The sequence below is a fragment of the Gekko japonicus genome, unplaced genomic scaffold (genome assembly GCF_001447785.1).
Source record: "Gekko japonicus isolate JY-2015 unplaced genomic scaffold, Gekko_japonicus_V1.1 scaffold2203, whole genome shotgun sequence".
Classification (NCBI taxonomy): Eukaryota; Metazoa; Chordata; class Lepidosauria; order Squamata; family Gekkonidae; genus Gekko; species Gekko japonicus.
In genome coordinates, this window is record NW_015167600.1 from 196,740 (window position 1) to 214,950 (window position 18,211).

Consider the following 18,211-nt stretch of genomic DNA (forward strand, 5'->3'; position numbering starts at 1 on the left):
CCCCAAGGACCCAGCTTGCACCTTTTCTCTGCGAAGGCTCTGCGGATGGGGGAGGGGCACTCCCTCCGAGGCTCCCCCCCCACCAGCCCCTTGAGGGGGCGGGTGGAGGAGGGAAAAAACCCAGCTGCTCTTTGTCCCCCCCAGCTCCTGTGTGCTGCCCCGCCCCCTCCTGCGCCTGCCCTACGGGAACCCCTCCCCGGCCGTCTGCCCCACTCACCCTTCGTCTGGCCGGGAGAGGCGCCGGGACTGGATGGGTCTGAGTGAGCCATGCGAGAGGCAGTGCCGGCGAGGTGGAGGGGGAGCGCGTGGCGGCTGGTGCAGTGGAAAGGAGGCTGAGAACTCCCTTCCCCAGGCAGCGAATAGATGTCGAAGGGAGCCGCGGCCACCTGCTGCCGTCGCCTGCTGGCAGGGGCATTGTCGAGAGGCTTGTCTAGTGCTCAGGTGGCTGAGGCGGGGGGGGGGGCTGGCTGCGGGGCCTGGCCAGTCGGTGAGCTCGGGGGCCACGGTGGCCGAGGGAGGCCCAGGGATGAGAATCCAGATGACGGGAAGGGGAGGCGGCGACTCTGGGTGCACATCCCGATGCCAAACTTCCTCGAGTGCCTCGCCGCCAGCACCACCAGAGAGTGAGGTGAGAGGCAAGGGCGCCCCCCACGCCCGCCCAGCCACCTGCCCAGTGACTTGCCTGGCAGCCGACCTCCAACTGAGGGGCTGTGGTGCCTCTCCAGTGCGTGGCACGAGCTTTTGGCGGGGGTGGGCGAAGAGCCAGCGGTGGCCAGCACACGGCACGAGCTTTTGGCAGGGGGCTCAGTCTGGTGCCCCAATGATGGCCGCGCTCTAGGCGAGAGTGAGCGAGCTGGCCCTGCAGCCATGGCTAAACTTACTGTGTTGGTTATGGAAAAGACAATTAATTTGTTTATTACAATTTGAAAAGTCCCTTATAGAGTTTTTGCAGGAAAAAGGGAATAATGACTTGATTTGTGTTTTTTATGATTAAAGGTAAAGGTTCCCTTGCTCGAAAGCCAGTCGAATCCGACTCTAGGGTTGCGGTGCTCATCTCCGTTTCAAAGCCGAAGAGCCAGCGCTGTCCGAAGACGTTTCCGTGGTCATGTGGCCGGCATGACTAAACAGCAAGGCGCACGGAACGCTGTTACCTTCCCACCGAAGCGGTACCTATTTATCTACTTGCAATTACTTGCTTTCGAACTGCTAGGTTGGCAGGAGCTGGAACTAGAGATGGGAGCTCAACTCCATCATGCGGCACCCGGGTCTTGAACTGCTGAACTACTGACCTTCTACAGCCTGCAGTTCAGCGTCTTAACCACCTGAGCCACCGCAGCTCCATTTTTTTTATTTATGATTAAGGCTGTACTATTTTGGTCTTTGCGGGTCTTATGACTGTTTTTAATAAACTTGAACTTGAACTTGATGATTAAGGTATTAAGAAAGAGAAAATCTGAAGCCTTCTTATATATTTTTTTCCTTTCCCTCCTTTATTTTATCAATAAAAACTAAAATCGAACCAAAAAAAGAATATGAAAGGAGGGGTCAAGTCTACCTAAAGGGCAAGGGCAAAGACGGTCAGCACATGGAATATTCAAAATTCTACCCTGCCAAACCTGAGAAGAATTAACATTAAGCCTGGTCAGGCAAAAAGCCCTCACATAGAGAGGGATAGTTAAATAATATACATATGATGGAAGAGTTTTTGGATGGGGAATACCAAAATATTGAGAGGAGCAGACACAACATGCTCTGAATGTAGTACTCAATCAAGATTTGTAATATGCTTCTTATGTAAGGAAAGAGTCTTGTGTTTGCCATAATTTCCCATCAGATCAGATGTTACGCCAAGGGCCAGCAATTTTTCATCAAGAAGTTTCACCCAAGTGGGTCTAAAGGAGTCCAGTACCAGTACCTGCAACTACCAGTACCCCTGGCTCACTGAAAACCTGCTTATGGCTTACATGGAATGCAGAAAGTCAGGCTCTCGCTTGTAATGGTTCTAATGATTTTTGGCCAAATTCTGCCCAGAGAACAATGCCTGAAACACAATAAGGGGCATTTTACTAGGTTCTGAAGAAACTGGATGGCAGGTCGGCCCAGGGCCTCAGTAGCAGAGATTATCCAAACAGGGCATCTAATACAATATGGGGAATAACTGTTATGTTAAAGTCCAAATGACAACAGAAATGTATTTTCAGCTTTAGGATAAAAGAAATTTAAAAGAGGTCCTGCCTTTAATCTGACTGTGTTGGATGCCAGTTTATGGTGAGCACTCCAAGATAAATTAGATGTAAACAAGACGCCCAAGTATCTAAATTCCTTGACCTGTTTAAGCATAAGACCAGCCAAAGGCCAGTTATAAGAGGTAGTTTCTGCTTTCTTAGTGAAGACCATAATGTTAGACCTTTTATAGTTAATATATAAACCTTCCTTAGAACAGTAATGCAAAAAAAAATTCTTAATGATCTCTGGAGTCCAACTTTAGTTCAGAAAAGAAGAGCCTCATCATCTGCATAGAGAAGGACAGGGACATGGAGCACGGCCAATTTAGGCAGATGGGGGGGCTCAGAAAAACCAGAAGACACCATCATTCGTATGAAGATTGAACAACAGTGACCTAAGGTGGAAGAACCTCTTTTGAGCCCTCCTTGTTCCCAGCCCAAAACCTCATGTTGTTCAATCCAAGTCAAGAGCTAAAAATATTAACATGAAGTACAGAGCTTTCCTAGACAGGAAAGTAAACTTATTGGTCAATACCACATAGGGTATGAGCTTTAACCCTTTTTAAAGACTGGAACTATTATCAAGTGTTTCCATTTTTTAGGGATTTTACCAGAGAAATGTATGCAAAGAGAGGAGCCAGAAGTTCAGCCCATCCTGTGCAAAAGCACCTCTGCCCTGCACAGGATTCCTGCAAAGTGCCTTGAGGTTGCTCGGCCTGCATGCTCACTAACAGGGTGGCAACCGTGCCAACCAGCAGCAGAAGGGGGCAGACTCAGGCTCGGGTCTAACGTTGACATTTCAAGGAAATATAAAAAGACAGAGCATGCTGCAGCAGTGACAGAGAGACTGAAACGTGACCCTGGCAAAACGCAGCGTGACACATCCTGGGACTGCTGGCCAGCACAACGGCCACTGGGCACAGGTAGCAGCTCCCAGATGCCAAGTCCACTGGGAGAGTGACGATGTTGCCCAGGTCAGGAAGGCCGGGCTCAAGTGCCGCTCAGCCGCCGCCTTCTGTCGCAGATTCCCACAGTACAAAGTGGGGATGGAGGATGTGCGTCACACTGGAGCTGTCAATGGTATGAGACTGAGCAGAAATTCATGCTGCTCTGTCCACATTCCCATATTCCAGCCCACCTATTAAAAAAACCCTTGGAAATAAAAAAATGCACAATTTGGGCTCAATTTCCCCCTACAGAAAACAGACAAGTCTGCTTCCATAAATGTGTCAGGTCCAAGGGAGCCACACGCTCTGGGCTACAGAAGAATGGCTCATGGTCAGAGGGAGGGAGGGAGCCAATTCCACCCTCTCTCAGTAGGGAGGCTGCGACCAGGAGACCTCAAGGAGCTCCTCCTTCTGGATGAACACATCCATCAGTGGAGACCTTCTTTGGCGGCCCTGACCCATTTCCCTCACTACCGGAGAGGAGGCACACAACCCTCCGTTCTGGTGCCCTGGCTAGGGAATGTCCTCCACCACCACCACCCATCTCCATGGCTCAGCATGTGACCACTCCATGTTCCAAGGTAACAACACCTCTCCCTCCTATGTTTCGGGGAGATGTGGTTGAGAACTATTTTGGAACGAGAACTGCAGGACAGAAATGTGTAAACGAAATACCGTAAACAAAGAGATGCTGACTGTGAGAGGAAAGCTATGGCTCTGGCAGTCCCTGATGATGCTTCAGAGTGAAGGAGGAACTCAGGCACTTGGGTGGCACAACCCCACTTCTCTGAGGGTGGGAGGGGGCCCCAGGGGAGTCCCAAGAACCACAGAGGTTGCTCCAAACCCCACCTGCTCCTACCTGCAAGGCCTGGTGAGTGAGGCTCCCACCCCGGAGTCTCTTCTTTCTCGCACGTCTGTGTCTTCAGCCTCGTTCAGAGAATTGCCGGTGCTGTCGAAGTCACTAGCGGAGGTGCCTGTGTCAGATATGGACCGTTCCTCAAAGTTGGGGGTGGCGGGCTCTCCTCCCGAATCCGTCTCCTCCTCCCCTCCCTCCACGCTTCTGCACTCCAAGTCCAGCCTGAGGCCCCTGGACCACAGCTCCACCTTCTGCTGCAAGCCCCAGACGTGCTGCAGGACGTCATCCAGGCTTTCGTAAATCACTTCCGTGTCCAAGTCAAAGAGGTTGTCACTGCTGCCCAATTCGGGCACGTTGTCGTAGAGGCTGGTGCAGCTGCCAGCAGAGCTTAAGGAGGGTCGCTTCCCTCTTAGCCGAGGTACCTGCAGGGAAGGGGCCTCCGGGCGGCTGCTCTGGCCCCTGCCAGCCCCACCGGCTGTGTCAACACGGCCCCAGTCAGCTACGGGGCCGCTTTCGAGAGGGTGGAGGCTTTCCACGGAGAGAGATCTGGGGAAGGTGCCCGGCTTGTGGTCCTTGGGGAGGTGGACCAAACAATTCTGTTCCCGCAGAGCCCGGGGGCCAAAGCCCCTGGCAGTCCGGCTGGGGCCCCTGACAAGGGCTCCTTCACAGTCCTCCAGGTAGACACTGCCATGCTTGGGCTCAAACTGGGGCTTGTTTCCAGCCAAAACCTGGTGAGTCTGGTAGTCTGCTGAGAGAAGATTTTTACTGCTCTGGAAAGGAGATGAAATTCCCCTTCCCAGGAGAGCCCTCTTCCCTGGCGGAGGGTCTGCAATGTCCTTTGAGGACTCTGTTCCGCCCTCCTCTCCAGCTCTCACGGAATCCAGTTTCTCCTTGTCTTTCCTTCGCAGAGACTCAAGCCTCCGGAGGAAGCTGCGAGTCCGACATTTCTTGGTTTTTTCCTTGCTGACCCAGCTCAGGGGTGGAGAGGGGTCTGTCGGTGAGTGGTCACTCAAGCTTTGGATGGAGCCGGTTAAGGCGGGCGAGGTCTGAACGGGGGAGCTGCCAGGTGGCGTGGCTCGGACAGCCACTATTTGGCCTGTGCTGCCGTGGCTCTGGAGAGACGTGGCCTCCAGGTCCGCACTGAGATCTGTGGAGAGACTCTCCCGGCTGGACTCCTTCCTCATGCTGGAGAGTCTCTCCAGGCTGCTGGAGAGGAAGTCATCCGAGTCGGTGCAAGACCATCTCTGGCTGTCGCTCTGGAAGGCCCACCGGCTGCTGTTGCCACAGACATCTTCTCCTTCCTCAGGGTCTTCACTCTAGGGAGGAACACAGGTCAGAGCAACTCAGCAGCCAGCAAACTACACCCAGTAGGCCAGACAAACCCACGCCCTCCTCTCTGCTTGACGCTGGACACCAGGGCTAAATAGTCCTATTCAGAAAACTCTATTTGTGTGTGTGTGTGTGTGCGTGTGTGAGGATTGCCCTCGAGTCGCAGCTGACTTACGGCAACCCCTGGTGGGATTTCTAAGGCAAGAGAAGGTCAGAAGAGAAGAGACTGGATTTATACCCCGCCCTTCACTACCCAAGGGAGTCTCAGAGCGGCTTACAAACTCCTTTCCCTTCCCCTCCCCACAACAAACACCCTGTGAGGCAGGTGGGGCTGAGAGAACTCTTGACAGAAATGGCTCTTTTTTCAAGAACAGCTCTTGTCAGAACTACGGCTTGCCCAAGGTCATCCAGCAGCTGCAAGTGGAGGAGTGGGGAATCAAACCCGGTTCTCCCAGATTAGAGTCCGCACACTTAACCACGACACCGAACAAACCACTACACCTGCCTTGGCTTAGCAACCCTGGACTTCCTCGATGGTCTCCCATCCAAATACAAACCGGGACCAACCCTGCTTAGTTTCTGAGACCTGACGAGTAGAAACTGAATTAATCCATCACTCAGTCAGTATCATCGGCTCCATCTCCATCAACCCCTGGAAACAGACAGCTGCTCAGGGATGCTGGGGATTCCCTGTCAAATTCATTGTTGCCGTGGAGCTTAGACATTAAAGCTGCCAGAGAGCAGGTTGCAAACTGAGCGATTTAAGGGCATCCGGCACGGTGGCTGAATGGCAGACCTCGCAGAACGGCCTAGGACTCTTCTGTGTTTCTTTAAATTTTGTAAAAACCAGCCTGATGAAAAGATCTGCTGAGCTCCAAAGCCTGCCCAATGTTTTGTGTTAACCTGCTGGGCCTAATAAAAGATTTCATTTCTGTGACCATTTAAATATTCAGCAACAAAATACTAAAACACAGCCGTCATAGACTGGAAGTCCTCAATCATCTCTGGATTTAGGTCAGCGTCAGACATGAAGAGTAAAGCCAATGCAGGTACTTCTGTGCTTACTTTTAATATGGTGTGCGTCTCCTTTAAATCCCTCTACAGGTTCCTGAGCCCCATGGCCCTGCCAGAGAGCTGCTCAAGGAAACCCTCAACCAGACTCGCATTTCACAGAATGAGGCAACAGGTGAACTTGCATGGCTGGAAGGGGGGGGCTGAAACAGTTCCTCTCTGCAAGCCAGGGCTGGCAACTCAACCTTTTGCGGGGGGTGGGGTGCTGGTGGGCTTCTTTTGGACTTTTGGCACTTTAGGGTCCCATTCCTTAGGCCAGGTATCCCCAACCTTTTGGACCCTGCGGGCACATCTGGAATTCTAACACAACATGGTTGACACAGACACAAATAAGCTGCCACAAAATGGCTGCTGCATGAGGCAGAGCCCGCCACAAAACGGCTTCCACAGCTCACCTTCAGGCATGCAAGTGACGACCCGCGGGCTGTGCTGGCAGCTGCTGCCAAAGAAACCCGCACAGACCGCCAACACCAATCAGAAGCCTTGCTGGGCAAAAGCCCTACCTGGCCCCACCCATTTCCTAAACACACCGGGGGGGGCAGGGAATGTGCCGTGGGCACCACGCAGGAGGGCCTGGCCGAGGTTACTCAACTACGACAGGAAACGGCCAAGACTAGAGAGCGTTTAGGATTCCACCCACCACAGGGCAAAGAGCTGCTCCTGGAGGGTATTTCAGGCCAGGAAACTGGCACGAGGGGTAAAGGCTTCTGCCCCTTTTCTGTGTTGCCCTGATCCAAACCGTGTGCCTAGGAATTGAGCTCTCGGGGGGTCCCCATGGTGGGCTGAGCATGTCTGGCCCTGAGCGAGCCAAAGATGCAGGCGTTCCATGGGTGTTCTCCCGTGCCCTCCCCGAATGGGGCTTTGGGATCAGAGGGGCAGGATAATGCTGTCAGGAGGAGAGAGGAGGAGAGGAAAACGCCTGATTAAGGGGGTGGGGTGGGGTGTGTCAGCTAGCTGCCATTGTGTCTGGTGTTACCTGCTTAACACATCTTTTGCCCTTCCCCCCCCCCCCCGGTTCCTTTTGCTTCTTTATGCTTGCTCTGTACTTTGCGGAACTGGCCAAGGTCGTGCAGCTGGTGGTGGGAGTCGGTGCTTCGCTCAGCTTGTTATGGTTATCTCGCCTGTGAACTGAACCTGTGTTGATTGTGTAGAACTGTTATGTTCCCATGAAATGGGCGCGCAATTGCAAGTTCTATTCCCGCCAGCGGGAACTGGGCTCATTGGCCCTAACCTGGTTCAAATCCCTTTATTATGTTACACGTGTGTATTGGTAGTCATTCCTAACAATGTCCTTGTTCCTGTTTGAACCATCGCTTTGAAATAAACCTTACTTTGAACCAAACATGGAGTTATTTCTAATGCCTGGGGATCCAACATTTTGTTAGGAGACTGCTCCAGAGTAGCTGAGGCTTGCCTGGGCTGGGACCACACCAGCCCCTCCCCTCCCCTCCCCCGAAGCCTGGCTTAGTTCCTCGGGATCTGCCCCAGCCCTCGGAAGATGAAGACGTACCTGTTTCCGCTGAAAGTGGACTTCCAGCTTCATCGAGGCGCAGGTGTTCAGGGTCATGAGCCTCCTGTGGCAAAGAAGAGAGACTCTGGTCTAGAGCTTGGCCTTTATTCGGTTAAGGTATTTAAAATGGAGCTGCTCTTGTTTTAGATCACTGACATTAGTCAGCAAGCAGCTGGGGATCAAGTGACCGCGCAGGGCTCATGGCACCCCCCTCAGCCACACACACCCCCTCCGGGAGCACTGGCCCTTGGGCCCAGGGAGAGCCTCGGGGTGCGCGGTCCTTCCCCTGGGGGCAGAAGCCAGCTCATGCGCAGCTCCAGCACCGGCAGCCCTTCCAACACGCCAGCAAGCGCGATGCTTTCATCTGGCGCCAGGGGCTGCCTTCCAAGCACCACATCCGGAAAAGCACCCCCCCCCCCGAAAAGCCATGTTGGCAGGCTGGCAAGCAGCAAAAAGAATTACAGCCAAGCACGCTGTGACTGCGGACCGTATCACTCTCACACCACACTTCTTTCTGTGTCCACCAGTTAGGCTCAGCGGATGGTGAGTCTGTAAGAGGCGGGAGACACGTGTCCCTGCCGAGCCCATGACTTCCGGTGGCAGCTGAACTCACCTGCTGCATCTTCCCTCTGCCCACGGCTCTTCCCAACCACCAGGTTTAGCCCGGGGGCTGCTGGGCCATGCTGGTTTTCTCTGAGCCCAGCCCCTTCAGCGGCAGGCTGGCTCACAGATGGTAGCTCTGCCCCTCCGATGCTGGAGGGAAGTCACCCTGCCTTTCCCCAGGGCTGTGTCCCCCCTGGAGGGTCCCCGGATCCGTTTGATCCGCCCTCCACACACTCAGTGCTCAGCCCCGCCCAAGCCAGCCTCACGGCTCCTCCTCCTCAGCATTTCTGCCCTGCGGACTGCGAGAGGGCAGAGCGGCCTCCTTGCAAGCAGAAATGTGCCTCTGCAAGGGGGGACGTGTGTGTGTGTGTCTCTGGGCATCTCAAGGGGGGCTGAGCAAGCCTTCCGGAGTCAGGTGGTCGGGGGACAGGAAGAGCCGCAGTAGCTCCGCTCCCCTTCGCTGCAAGGGGGCCTGCCCAGGAGAAGCCCTCGTGGCTTGTGGAGCAGACCTCCCTGCCACCCTCAAGGGCACCCCAAAAGTGCCGCCTCTGCGCAACACGCCTTGCAAGATGCAAAATCTCCAGAAACCCTGAAGCCATGTGGGGAAGAAATTTTCCCAGGAAAAATGTATATGTTGGGAAAGACTGAAATACATGCAAGATTTACATTCCCATTAAACTTGCACACTTCAGGACGACATATACAACTGAAGCATTTGGGCCCTCTTATGGCATTTCAGTCTTCAGTTACCGCACAGCCTGGCATCTCTCTGCACAGGATGCACCGCAGTCAATTCAGGGGCACAGCCTGGCATCTCTCTGCACAGGATGGCTTTGCTACTTTTCTACAAGCAAAGCCACAGATATACCCAAATGCTACAAATGCTGCACCTTATGCTACATTTTGAATAACATTTCCAAATTTCCTCCCAGGCTTTCTTCTCACTGCTCGTGGGGGGGGGGGGGGAATGAGCAGAGACCCCTCCCCCCCATGCATAAGGGAAGCGCCTCTGCTCTTAAAATGGCCGCCCACTCAGAGGCAGCCGATGCCTGAGCAGCCAGGCGCCCCCTGGCTAAGTCCAAGGAGGGGGCAACGAGACCTGCCCTCACCCGCACTGCCAGCAGCAAAGCCTTCCAGGATATGCCCTCGCTGGCCAAGCATGAAGACCACCCCTGCGCCCCCTGCTGCTCCCAGCATGCATTTCCTCACAACACCACACAGAATTCCCACAACCAACTTGCCCGTCTCTACTAAGTCTAACCGGGAGCAGGAGTCAAACCTCCCAAGATATGGCTCCACTGTGATGACTCTTGCTTGCGCCGGCTTGTTTCAAGAGAAATCACCCCTTTGATAGCAGGGGGAGAGGCAAGGAAAAGAGAGACTCCCATTGTCCTTGGAACAGTGACAGGAAGGGGTTTCTGCTCCAGCAGGCAGGCAGGAGATCACTCGCCCGTGATTAAGTGGCTCAGGGAAGCCAACAAAACCAGCTCTGACGTTTATCTGACAGACGCTTAAGCCTCATTTGCTTTCCCCTTTTGTGGCCATTCTGGGTAATTTAATAACAATTTCCCAGAGAAAAGCCAATTATCAAAAGAACACAAGAGTCAAGCAGGGAGGCCAGGAGGTCACGTGTGAGATGGTAAAGCTTCAGAATTAATTTGATTAATTCACTGCTGGATTCCTAAACGTCCGTTCCCTCTGCAGACGTTTCTAGCAGCTGCCACAGAGAAGCCCCGCAGGCGCAGAACGAGGACCGGATCTAGCCTAGCGGTGCTCGGACCGCCCGTCTGTGTCGGACGCGGTGCCCCCTTCTGTGTGGCCAAAGCTCCTGGGTGTTCCTCAGAGCCCTGCCAGCCAAAAGAAGGCGGGGCTCAAGAGCATCTGCACACAAAACACGTATCTTACCCCAACTGACAAATCCTAACCCTTATTCCACATTCTCCAGACTTCCTAAACAAGAGATGGATAGCAGAATTCTGAAGGAACATTAAGAAAGGGGGGATGCTTTCACTGTACTCCCACCAGTTACAGGCCAGCCAACATGGCGGCCAGAGCAAGCTCCTCTCGCCTCGGCGGAAAGAGTCCAGCCGCTGGAAATCTGAGCAGCCCCCTCCAAGCCACCTGGTTCCTAAAACCATTGATCCTGGTTCACATGGGTTTGGTTCTGTGCTCCGGGAAGTCAAATATCCTTTCCCCCATATCCTGTATTCCTCATCTGCAGACAGAACAAAGTTTGAGTCCAGGAGCACCTTTAAGACCAACAAAGTTTAATCCTGAGTAAAGGTGTGCCGGCACACAAAAGCTGATGCCCAGAATTTTCGTTGGTCTTCAAGGTGCCTCCACTGGACTCAGACCTCATTCTGTTGCTTCAGACCAACCAACACGGCCACCCACCGGATTCTCTCCTCAGGTGCACACAAAAAGCTGCAGCTGCGCCTCTTCTGGCACCAGTGCGGGATCCTGGCCTCTGTCCCCTCCGGCTATTGGAACCTCCCCACTTCCAGCGCGACAGAGACCAGGACTGACTCTCCAGGCCTGTCACCACGGTGGCCTGGGCCTTCCGCTCCTGCCTCTCCCAGCAGGCGCCCCCCTCCCCCCCCAGAGTTCTCAGCACTGCCCCCCACCCACCCCGAGGCCAGCTGCCTCCTCCTCTTCTCCAGCAGGGGTGGGCTCTTCCCCACGTTCCACCATTCCGCTCTCCATCAGTGTGCGTCCAGTGCCAATGACAGCGGCAATGAGCGGGAAACAGACACACAGTACAAAAACGGCACCACTAAAACGTTCAGATCTTTAAAAAAAATAAAGTCCTACAATGAAGCAAATGTAAAAGAGCAAAAAGATCAGAAATGACCCCGGAAATCTGGTCTCCAGGATTCTCACCTGAACAGCACACACACACACTGCTCAGGGTGCCACGTGGCCAAGCTCGGGCCTCGCTTGCCACAGGAGGCTGTCTAGCCAAACTCATGGTCTTTTGCATGAGGGGTTAACTACTTGCTATGCTTGGAATCTCTCTACCTCTCAATAAACAAATCTTGCAGCTACAAGAGTGTTGTGGGAGTGATTGCATCCACAGTGTGCTCGCCACAGAGGCACGGGCACTGGAGCAGACTCACCTGCCCGAAACACACACCTGAGATGCTGCAAATGACCTGTGCCTGGTTGAGGTCACCCCAAAGGTCAGCAGACAACTGTGAGTAAATGGAAGGGGCAAACTGCTGCCAAGGAATGTTAAAGATCTGCCCACTACCTCCCCATGCCAGAGGTCTGCAGGGCCATCTGGTCAGTCCTCCAGTCGTGACTGGGTGGGAGGTCTAGGAAAGCCACAGAGGCAGCCATTGACAGAGGGAGGCATTCTCTTCCCACTGCCGCTGCGGTCTGCACAGAGCATCTGGCAAGCAGGGGGGTAAAAGGCATTTTCTCTCAGCCTGACTTAAAGACAGTGTGTGGGACCCAAAGAGACAGCAAATGGACTGCGACTTGCATGACAGATCCTCCCTGCCCCCCTCTGGCTCCTACAGCCCCCACACCCTCCAGGGTGGCCACAGGGGGCCACACAGCTGATTCTGACCAGGTACGAAAGGCACAGGAATAGGGGACGGCCCCTGCTGGTGTGAGTGGAGTGGCCCTCTGTGAATCCAAGGGCACCTTTAGGATCCCAGCCCACCTGTTTTTCTTAGCCACACTTAAATGTTACCTGTCTATTATTCATTTGTCTGGTAGGGGATCAGTGGTAAAAAACTGGTGGCCAAAGAGGACAGAATCCCAAACCAGTAGAGCTCTCTAGCAGAACTAGAGTAGCAAAGATGGAAGTGAGGTTGTCACAAACCAGCATGGAAACACTGCAAGGGGTTGACCACAGTGTCATCTGGACCCTCTGCAAGGGAATTAATTCTGGCAATTCCACAGTAAATGGCAAGTGTGAAGGTGGTTCACCAAACACAGGAATTAGGCTGACTCGTACATAACAGGGCAAAGTAGAATTGTGGTTCTGAAAGAAACTGACTTAAGGCAGAGATTAAAATAAAAAAAGGTTTATTCCCTGAAAATAATTTTTAGTAACAATCCCAAAGTAAGGAGACCAAAGTCAGGACTGATCTAGCAAGTACAGCTGTGAGCAGCCACTGCATGAATCCCTGTAAATTCATGGTCGTGGCAGAGACAATTCCTGTGCCAGATAAATGCTACGCAAGCTCGGAAGGCTTTGGAACAGAGGGCGTGTGGCTCAGGGCATGGCATGCAGCAAGGTCCCCGGTCCAATCCTTGGCATCACCAGGGAAAGGACCTCAGGCTGCAAAGCTGAAAAAGTCAGAGCCAAGAGTAGTACCAAGCCAGGACTGGCCATGGCCTGATTCTGTATAAGGCAGTTCCGTAGCTGCTCAGAGGGTTATACACATGGAGTCTGTCTACCAATAGCTATTAGGCCTAACAGAGCAGAATGGAACCATCAGGTGCACGGATACAGCCCTGACTAACACGAGGTGGTTGTGGTGTCTTTCTCTGGCATGCTGCAGACCAGGCGACACAGCCGGAGGCAGAGTGGCAGACTAAGTGGGCTCAGCAGCCCTCCGACAGGCCTTTCCTTGCTCCAGGTTCAGCCTCCCACCCCTGTGCTTGTGAAGCCCCACTCCCGGCACCTGCACAACTAGCTCATCCACCAGCTGCACAAGCTGCCCATAAAGATGCTCTGTTCTCTTTGCAAGCAAATTTATCACCCCCTGGCCCTTCCCTTCCGCATGGCACCATCATTCCTCACAGACACACCGGCCAAGGCCCACGGGGGCTTTCCGAGTGACTCTGCCCCTAAGAGCTGGTGCTTGAGGGGAGCGGGGGAAACCCAAATGAGGGAACTTAACAAGGGGCTGCCTCGGCTTGCGGCCTAGAGACCAGCCAGTGGGGGTCTTGCAGGCAGTGTGTGTATGTGTGTGTGTGTGCGCGCGTGCGTGCGTGCGTGCAGGGGTGGGGCAATCCCAAAGCAGTTCCACCCGAGCCTCGGAGAGGAATCGCTCGGCCTGAAGAGCCACGCCTGCACCGCCATCCTCCCAGGGCCAGGTGTGACCCCCCCCCCCCCCCTGCACAGCCTGACCCCTGCCGAGCTGCTGGCTGCCCACCCACACTTTCCCCATCCCCTCCCCCCATTTGGGTGTTTTCCTTTTAACCTGCAGAGGGATTTGAGGTAATCCTGGTCCAGAAAGCGAAGGTCCCTTTTCACAGTAGAGATGTCAAGAGGGAACAGCGACTCTGGGGATGAAAAGAAGAAGAGGAGAAGAACTTAGAGCCCAAAATATCTCGTGTCTGGGAGGCATGGAGCTCCTGGCAGAAGCCTCTGCCTGAAGAAGCCTCCGCGGGCGGGGGGGGGGGGGGGGCTGCCACGGTCTGCAGTGGGGCCTTCCCAGAGCCCCTGGAGAGTAAATCCCCCCCCCTCCCGGCCTACTCTTTTGTATCTATGGGCAGAGGTGCCTCTTCTCCAGAGTCTCATGATCTCTCTCTCTCTCTCTCTCACGCACAAAACCTTAGCAACTGGCAATGAAGGGCACGAATCTGAGGATGCTGCAAACCCTCGTTTTCAGCACTTTATAAACAGATGCTGCAAAGGTATTTTGAAATCTACGGGATCAGTGCTTGGTGAGAGCCAAAGGGTAACGCACAAAGGGACGAGAATCAACTCTCTCTCTCTCTCTCTCTCTCTCCCCCGGGTAACGCACACAGAGAGGAGAGACACCCCTCTCTCTCTCTCTCTCTCTCTCTCCCCCTCCATCTTAAAATGCCTGTTTTAAAGCATAACATGGTTTAAAATTATAAATCTGAATTTATACTAAAGAAATGTGTTGACACCTATACTTTCAATTTTTGAAACCTAAGTTATGAACATCTATCAGACCAACTGAGCCAAAGAATAAAAGAACTCTGATGCAAAGCACCAGGCTGGATGTTGACTGTGAGGAAGGTCACCAGGCCACATCTTGGATACCGACCGGACCCAGGATCTGCACAGGCATCGGGGCCAAGGAGATACCCCTCCACAGAGCCAGTGCCAGCGTTTGGAATCCCCTCGGCAAAATGCCGCCTGTTGTGGGTGAGTGAGCAAGCAAGCACTGGCACAGCGGCCCTGTTGCAGAGCGGTGGGGGGAAGCTGCTGCCCTCGCCCTCATGCGGCAGCCACTCAGCTTCTTCCCTCGGCCATCACAGGTACACAAGACGGCAAAGTCCATCTGCGGATCTCCATTCTGTGAGCCCAGTGCAGTCCCTTTCCAAAACCTGAAGAGGTCTGGGGATTTTGCTCAGGGCTACAGGGGAAGAAGCACTACAGGCCGAGATCATAAGAGGGGGAAGCGGTGCAGGGCATCTTCTACCCCACCCTGTGCCCGTGAGAAGCTCTGCTTGCTCCCTTCCCCCTGCATCCCCGGAGATCCAATCTGGCATTGTTCACGGGTTTCCCCGGTTCTCCCTGCTACCCTAAGGATTCCCTAGATAACCTTGGTTTCTCTTTTTGGAATGAAACCTGACATTGTCAAGAGCCTGAAGTCTGCACTGAAGCAAGACATTCCCTGCAGAACGTATCCACCACCGGACAATCCTTTCGGTTTGAATATTGAGAAAAACAGGAAACTCCCAAACCGATGGAGAACCCTTCGGCTTGCTTGGCTCTGTGCATACCTGTTGGGGAGGGGGAAAGCAGAGGTCTCCGGCGGGGACAACAGGTGGAGCTCACAGGCCAGCACAGAGCCTCCTCTCCTCAGCCGAGGCCAAACTCAGGGCCCGGGCTGATGGTCCTTGCCATGGTTTGGTGAGAAGCGCACACTAGAGACATAACGTTTTGTGCAGTCTATTTGAAAAGCACAGAGAAGGCAGCGAACATGCCACCGTTCCAAGGACCAAACTGGACAAGACGTTGGGAGGGCCGTGAAGGGTTCCCCGTGGGTTTTTTTGAGGATGAACAGCACCACTGGAGGGGTCACAATGGGGCTCATGGGGTAGGGGAGTTACTATCCCAGCTGCAGTTCATCCCTGGGGGGAAGGAACACAAGAGTACCACAAAGGCAGGAGAAACAGCTGTTGGAGGTCAACTGAGGTAGGCAAAGGGCACCACCACAGCCTCACTCTGAACGGGGTTTCCACGGGCTGTTTGTCCTTAACAAAAAAGGGCGAGAAAACCCTATCAGAACAAAGAAAAAACACAGGTTGCAAACGTCAACTCCCTAAAAGTTTCATTTTGGAGAAATGCTACTTGCTAGTCCCCTGTGGTGGCAAAGATATGCTTGAAAATACAGTGGGAGATGTAGAAGCCAGAGTGGCTGTCAAGGGGAAGCCTGTGTCTCGCCCAGGCAGGCGCCCCCCGGGGCCGGCTCTGCAGGGAGGGCTGCCGGAAGGGAACAGGCCAGAAGCTCACTCTTCAGAGCACCCTCAAGGGGCATGGGCTGGCTGGCAGGGGAGCGGGTTTCCTGACGGGCTGTCTTCAAGGCAGCCAGCAAATAAAAATACAGAACAAGCTACGATAAAAGCAAGATAAAGCCACTAAAGCGGATGCCCAAGTACGGGGGGGAGGCCAAGAAGCACCATCCCTGTTTTGGTCCCGTTCAAAAAGGCCTCCCGGAAAAGACGAGGCCGAGTCTGGTCCACAGGACCCAGCGTGACGGCCAGCCCGGGGGGAGGGGACACCACGGTCTGGAGCCAGCAGCCAGGTAGGGCCGGCTCCTGCAGGAAGCCAAGCCGCGTGGCTTCTGACACTTGGACAGGCTGGTGGAGGTAGAGCTAGGCGACCGCTGGGCTGCTGCAGGCTCTAAAGGTCTAAACCAGCGCCTTGAATTGATCCCAGAAACAAACTGGGAGCCGGCAAAACTGACCTATGGCTGATTGCATGTGACGATTCAGGGCACTCTTATAAGGGCTTTTGCGCAACTGAACTCTCCAAGCCCCCTTCGAGGGCAGTCCAGGGTGCATGAGGCACTTCTTGCAACCCCTCCCCCTCCAAGGAAGAGCTGAGAGACCGTGTGGGACCCAAGGCCACGGGCTCATATGGGCCCTGCCTCCCACGCCCACTTGTCACAGGTGAAGAGAGCACCAGTCACGGGGGAACCAGGCCGGATCAGTCCAGAGGGATGGGGCAGCAGGTGCTCATGCACTTCCCCAATCAGCTCAGAACCCCCCCCCCCAAATAAATCCTGCTCACCTTCATACAGTTGTGCATACTGAGGAAAGCCAGCCGCACGCAGCCAGTCGCATGCTTCCTTAGCCTCAGCTTCTGAAACAAAGCAAACAAGCACCTCTGAGGAGACACACGAGATTCAAGACAAGAGCATCTTAAGACCCCTCAGCAAAGCAATGGCAGGAAAGCACAGAAAGAAACCTTTTAACTGGGGCTGCTCAGTGTCCCAACGCTGCACCACAGAGCTGGAAGGAGCTCCGTGGCACCTCCAGGCCCAGTTCGTCTCACAATCGCTGGACTCAGATCCTGGGTCAGAATGCAAGAAGCACCCTAACCCACATCAGATGCTCGTGACATGGGGAGAGCCGCTCTCTGTGGGCTCATCCAGGAAGCTTCCGGAAGGCAAGAGAGAGAACGAGACACGTGTGACTCAGTGCTTCACGGGCCAAACCGGGGTGGGGGGTGGGGGAGAAGTCCACCCGCCACAGTCCGCGGTTGCTGTGCTCAGCTGCACTCTGTGGAACAACAACCCATCCCCGGGGAAAGGGTGGGCAGGCTGTGCCCCTGTTCACACTTCAGCAACATTCCCAACGCAAACTGTTAACTTCGTGACTGTGTCCGTATGATTGTAGGGTGAGGGAGGGCATACAAAAAGGGGGTCCCAAAGATAAAGGGATGTGCCGGAGGACTCCTGAGGGCTCAAACAGCCACGATGCCCGAGCACAGTCCCAAAGGACCCAGGCTGCCGCTAAGTGCAGCAGATGTCTCAGGGACCATGTAACTTGAGGCTCCTCCTAGGAGCAGACTGAGTATTGCAAGGGCCTGAGTGGCACAAAGACTGATATGGTTCCATGTAATGCAGAATTAACTGAAAAGTTATCTCTGGCAACAGACTCTCAGAGCTGTTTTCCTCTGGCAGCGAGAGTCATGGGTGAAAGGGAGGTTTAACGCACAGCACTTGGCTCATCCCTCCCCAACAGGAGTGAGTGATGGGTTTTCTTTCTAGGGCACTGTTGTGTTCTAATGGTGACTGCGCACCCTCACACGTGGCCAGGCGAACTGGCCTAGCTTCGCATCCGGAGACAACAGAAGGAGAGGATCCTAGAGCCAGCCTATCGGCTCGTCCGGATCCTCCAGGGAACCTGTGGGTGCTGTAGCTCCGTAGATGATCCAGCCACGGGTGTGGGTGTGTGTTGGGGTGTGGTCTGTACGTGTATTCAGAGCGGGCCTCTGGCCGGCTTCTGCATCTCCAGTTTTCTCTTTTCCTAAGTAAAGTATGAGCTGAAATCACTACGCTGTGCAGCCTCGGTCGCAGTACTTTATAGGCACGCAGGAGTGTGACTGAGCACAAGAGCTGACCTACAAGACGTCAGATACAACAGTTTGGGGGACTGTGGTGAAAGGGCTTCATGCCTCAGAATTTATATCTGGAATTTAGTAATCTAATACATGCAAAATCCAAGGGACCCTAATTGCTGGGGGGGGGGGATGCTGGAAGTACCAGATGTCCCTGTGCCTCGGCCT

At 54.1% G+C, this 18,211-nt stretch overlaps 1 protein-coding gene across 1 annotated transcript in view; it reads right to left on the reverse strand.

Moving 5' to 3' along the window:
* STARD8 (StAR related lipid transfer domain containing 8) overlaps positions 1-16,784 on the reverse strand; it is a 43,429-nt gene extending 26,645 nt beyond the window's left edge. The window contains exons 1-4 of the mRNA XM_015413992.1: positions 16,712-16,784; positions 13,701-13,782; positions 7,939-8,002; positions 4,032-5,344 (exon numbers count right to left, since the gene is read on the reverse strand). Coding sequence (XP_015269478.1) covers positions 4,032-5,344; positions 7,939-7,995 — 1,370 coding nt within the window. The 5' untranslated portion in view covers positions 7,996-8,002; positions 13,701-13,782; positions 16,712-16,784. The remainder of the gene's footprint in view (positions 1-4,031; positions 5,345-7,938; positions 8,003-13,700; positions 13,783-16,711) is intronic.
* Between the last annotated feature and the right edge of the window lie 1,427 nt (positions 16,785-18,211).